Source organism: Alligator sinensis, unplaced genomic scaffold (genome assembly GCF_000455745.1).
Source record: "Alligator sinensis unplaced genomic scaffold, ASM45574v1 scaffold77_1, whole genome shotgun sequence".
Lineage (NCBI taxonomy): Eukaryota > Metazoa > Chordata > Crocodylia > Alligatoridae > Alligator > Alligator sinensis.
Window position 1 is genome coordinate 350,950 of NW_005843102.1, and position 5,075 is coordinate 356,024.

Consider the following 5,075-nt stretch of genomic DNA (forward strand, 5'->3'; position numbering starts at 1 on the left):
GTTTCAATACAGACAAGTGCAGGGTGCTGCACTTGGGCAGTAGTAACCAGCAGCACACTTATAAGATGGGAAGCTGCCTTCTTGAGAGCATGGAGGCATAAAGGGATCTTGGAGTCATTTTTGACTCCAAAATGAACATGGGCCAACAGTGCAAGGTTATGGTTGGCAGTGCTAACCGGACCTTATCATGCATCCACAGGTGCATCTCAAGTAGGGCCAAGGAGGTGATCCTTCCCCTCTATGCAACACTGGTCAGGCCACAGCTGGAGTACTGTGTCCAGTTCTGGGCACCCCACTTCAAGAGGGATGTGGACAACGTTGAGAGGGTCCAGAGGAGGGCCACCCGCATGATCCGGGGACAGCAGGGCAGACCCTACAATGAGAGGCTATGGGACCTGAACCTGTTCAGCCTTCACAAGAGAAGGCTGAGGGGGGACCTTGTGACCGTCTATAAACTCACTAGGGGGGGACCAGAAGGGTTTGGGGGAGACCTTGTTTCCCCTAGCGCCCCCCAGGATAACAAGGAATAACAGCCACAAGTTGTTGGAGAGTAGGTTTAGATTAGACATCCGTAAGAACTACTTCACAGTTAGGGCAGCTAGGATCTGGAACCAACTTCCAAGGGAAGTGGTGCTGGCTCCTACCCTGGGGTCTTTAAGAAGCGGCTCGATGCCTACCTGGCTGTGGTCACTTGAGCCCAGTTTTCTTCCTGCCCAGGCAGGGGGTCGGACTTGAAGATCTACAAGGTCCCTTCTGACCCTAGTTCTATGATTCTACGATAAACAAATATCACCAAATGAATGGGTCAGCATGCCAGGATGTGTCCCAGTTTCACTGGGCTGCTTCAGAGCACCTTCAGTCTGTAAATCTCTTGGAGACCCAATATCTTCAAGAGCATCTAAACAAATAAGGAGAAACAAAACAGTTCCTATAGTTTGTTATTCTAGAGAAAGAAACTAATGCTTAGGTGTGCAAAGTAGAGATTAAAAATAGTTATTTCAAATAACTTCATTTTGAGCATATTACGCAATGAATCTTCACAAAAAAATTATGACTGATTTTTTTTCTTCATTTTGCAGCAAGGGAAACTTGGACACAGGTGGATCAAAGCCTGTATTTCCAAACATGGCTCAAATTTGAGTGCTTCTTTGTTTAGGTTCTTTGAAGCTAACAGGAAGTTTCATAACAACCACAGTAGCTTTAGAACAAGCCCTTGGTATCTAGACATGCCTTGACTATACAGTGATACCTTTTAGGTCTGCTCCCACTTCTGTATCCTGAGATCTATACCTTGTCTTCCTTTTGCTGACAGATTCTTTGATCTAGTTTCTCTGATGTTTCAATTTGTAAATAATAAATATGTAAGTCAGACCTATCACTGTTCAGGTGGAAATGATTCCCAGTCTTTTGCTTGTGGTGGAATCTAGGTAAGGGCTCTTTCTTTCAAATAACTCAATAAAATTATATATTAAAAATCACAGCCAGGGGTTTTTCATTAAGGTGATATGCAAAGATCAGTAGCAGGTTTGTATGTATTTCCTTTCTCTGGATGTGTGATTCTGCTCATGAATAAGTCTGGTCCCATCTGTACTCTGGGTTTTTTTTTTGGAAGACTTTTTTGGGTGAATGGAGGACTAATTGCATTGTGATCTGACAGTTGTCTGGGAAATGAGGCTTGAGTAACTGAGAGAGAAGAACTTTATTTAAAACCCTTCATTTGTTGTTTTTTTTCTGAAAATATCCATTTCACTCTAAATACTCAACAGTTGGCAGAGAGGGGCTGTGCTGGGGATTCCCTTCCTTTCCCCCACTCCCCTGCACTGCTGAGGGATAAGAACATTCTCCTTCTGGTTCTCTATTTCTCTAAGGAGTTCTTGAAAAATAGAGAAGGCAAGACTTTGTATACACAAGATTTCTGACAGAAAAACAAAATAGAAAATGAGTAGCAACACAAGATTTTTGACGTAGAAAAAAATAGAAAATTAATAATAACCTTTAACAGCAAGAAAGGACCAAACCCCATTAAAAATTTGGTTTCCATGTCAACTTGGAGCCTAGCTCTCAGGGTGCTTGGACATCTCTCATAAAGACTACCTCTAGGGATGCTTTAGCCCACTCCCCATGGGTACTAGCAAACATAAAGATATTTGCAGAAGTGTTTTTCCTACTCCTTTTGCTGGATATTGTTTGACTATGCTTCCTCTTCCTGTTTCAGCCTGAAAGGATAGACCCCAGTGCATCAAGGCAAGGCTACGATGTTCGCTCAGATGTCTGGAGTTTGGGAATTACATTGGTATGTGAGTGGTTTTATGATGTTCTGTGAAACAAGGCTTCCTATCAGGTATCATAGGGCTTCACTTTACAAGGTAATAGAGTAGGCCATGTTTCCAAAGTGAATGCATTATAGCAAAATTCAACCCCCTTTGCTGTGAGTGGGAGCTTTAGAGCCCATTTACACACCAAGATGTAAATAGACACCTACAGAAGGCTAAAGAATTCAGTTCCTTATAATGTAGATCTGTGGATCAAAAGTAATGTCTTGCAGCCTAAAATGATCAGCAGAAAGAGTATGGATTTTGAAGGACTTTTCTCTTTAAAAATTCAGGTGTAGAGAATGCTGAGTATGATATACTAGGGAGCCATGGCACCAGGGCTGCATGAATAACATATTCACAGTCCCAGCTTCAGGCGGACTTTAACAAATCCTGCAACAAATCCTAGACACTGGTCCCTTTCTAACTTTGGCACTGCTACATGCCTGCACTGATATCTTTGGAAAACTCTTTTATTCTTAGGCTGGGGAGTTGAGGAGTGAATAGTTAAAAGCAAATAGAAAAAAATTTGGAAGTGTCTATATAAGGAGCTACTGCTAACATGCTGTCTTCCCCTCAATGTTTGAAATGTTCATTCCTTCATTCTCCCAAAGGAAAATATCAGTGTTGCACAGGGACTCTAGGACACTAAGGGGGGGAATCTTATTTCACCTTTATGGGCCTCAGTGCATGCATGCACCTTACTTACGTAGCCACATAAGTGTCATTTTCAGCACTTACACAGATTTTAAACTCTGTTCCCACTTCCCTAGCTCTACTTGCCCTGGACTTCCCCTGTGAGCATGCTCAGAAGACTCCACTATAGCCGCACAGTGGTAGAATAGGATTGCCTGGATACAAGCATTACTCCCAGAGCTCTGGCTCTGGCTCTAGCCTCCACTTCCAGTGGAGCAAAAGCCATCCCACTGCTTTTTACTCATTTTATCCAGCAAATATTAAAGGCAAGCTGCAGAAGTCACTGGGGATAGAAGCCAGAGTCCCACCCCCACCTTCCAGGATAATGTCCACTTTACTAAGTCACGTTTCCTCTGGCTTTCACTTCTCCTGGCCCCACATAGTTTCCCTTTTGGCTGCTGAGTGAACCAGCTTCACAGGGAGGGTGCTGTGAGCAGTGACCAGCCCTTGGCCTGATGACTAGAGTATTTAGCTGTTAAGTGGGAGGTTCTGGTTTAAATTCCCTCTGGGTTAGGGGGTTTTAAATCCTGATAGTATTATTCTTAGCAAATGCCTTAACCAGTAGACTCATGGATTAAAATACAGGAGGATCTCCCCTTTCTCCTCTGTTTTGTTTTGGGCTGTTGCTCAGGTACCTGGATGATACTATGCTGTCACAGAGGGAAACAGAATCTAAAATCTGTGTAAGTACCAAAAGTTGCACTTATGCAACTAATTAAACATCACATAGGTATGCAAACATGAAATAGGATTTGGGTCTAAAAACAGGTTTGTGGAAGGGAGTAAGGAGCTGAAGAATTAACTCACCCTTGCTTTGTACGTTTTCAAGAATGATGCATAAATTGTCCTTTCCTGATTAAACAAATCCTTTGTATTACTTATTCTTACCCATCTGGCATTGTTGCTGTCTCTTTCCAGTATGAGTTGGCCACAGGGCGATTCCCATATCCCAAATGGAATAGTGTATTTGATCAGCTGACACAAGTAGTAAAAGGAGACCCACCACAGCTGAGTAACTCAGAGGAAAGGGAATTCTCCCCAAGTTTCATCAACTTTGTCAACTTGTGGTAAGTGTTTCCTACTTGAAACATTTGCAGTTGGCTAGCTATGTTAATATTATAGAGCTAGCAAGAGTTACATGCCTAATCTTTCCAAATCAATTTTATGTACATGGAGTGTTTTAGGCCTGCAATATTACAGTAAATTCCCCTTGCATTCTGTCTTTGGAAAACCAAAGAATGATCCATGACAATCTATATCCAGGCAGAAGGGTGGAAGGTAGGCCTATGGGACTTTCTTTTTAGGAAGCAATAGGGAGAAGATTCATAATAGTTTTTATTTAGGGAAGGCAGGATATTACCCATGGCAGTAAGTCTGCATGACTTGGGTCAGGGGCCCAGGTAAATAGCATATCTGTCTGCATGGTTAAGGCAGGGCCCAGGAGCATCTGTTTTTCTGCAGGCGGTATTGATGGGCAGGTGGGAGTCAATCTTTATTCACAGTGGGAGTTGAGATCCTTTGTAGTCTTTCTGCATTACAAAGATCAGCCTGCCCATCTGGCAGGGTTGGGTCCAGGCCTTTTGGTGATCAGTCTGTCTGTCTGACAGCCATTGGGCTCCAAAGCAATCAGTCGGTATGCAGGGTGGGATCAGGATTAGAACTGGCTGGGAATTCTCTAAAAAGCAGTTTTTCTTCAGCAAATTGTAGCTCATTGAACCTGAAATAGTTTATAGAAATATAGTTTTGTCAGATGTAATAGAACATCAGAAGATTTCCATCAGCACTACTGTTTCCTGTGAGCTCACCTAGTTGTCTACTGGAGAGTCAAAGCTTCCAGAATTTGCAGCTGCAGGGCAGCCCCACCTGGTGAAATGTCACATATCACAGCCTTCAGGGCTTCCAGTTTCCATATCAAGCCTCAGGAACTGAGAGATACCCTCATTAGACAGGACTTGACTCCCAACTCTGCAGCAGAAATCCTTCGAGTCCTGATGACTCTGGCTGGAAATGCCACAGAGCAGGGAGCAGACTTCCTGCCACAGAGCAGGGAGCAGAGCTGAGGTTCAG

General features: G+C 43.3%; 1 protein-coding gene across 1 annotated transcript in view; it reads left to right on the top strand.

The window, feature by feature from the left end:
- The window catches only part of MAP2K4 (mitogen-activated protein kinase kinase 4), a 155,890-nt gene that overhangs the window by 142,255 nt on the left and 8,560 nt on the right, over positions 1-5,075 (top strand). The window contains exons 10-11 of the mRNA XM_025193803.1: positions 2,216-2,293; positions 3,927-4,075. Coding sequence (XP_025049588.1) covers positions 2,216-2,293; positions 3,927-4,075 — 227 coding nt within the window. The remainder of the gene's footprint in view (positions 1-2,215; positions 2,294-3,926; positions 4,076-5,075) is intronic.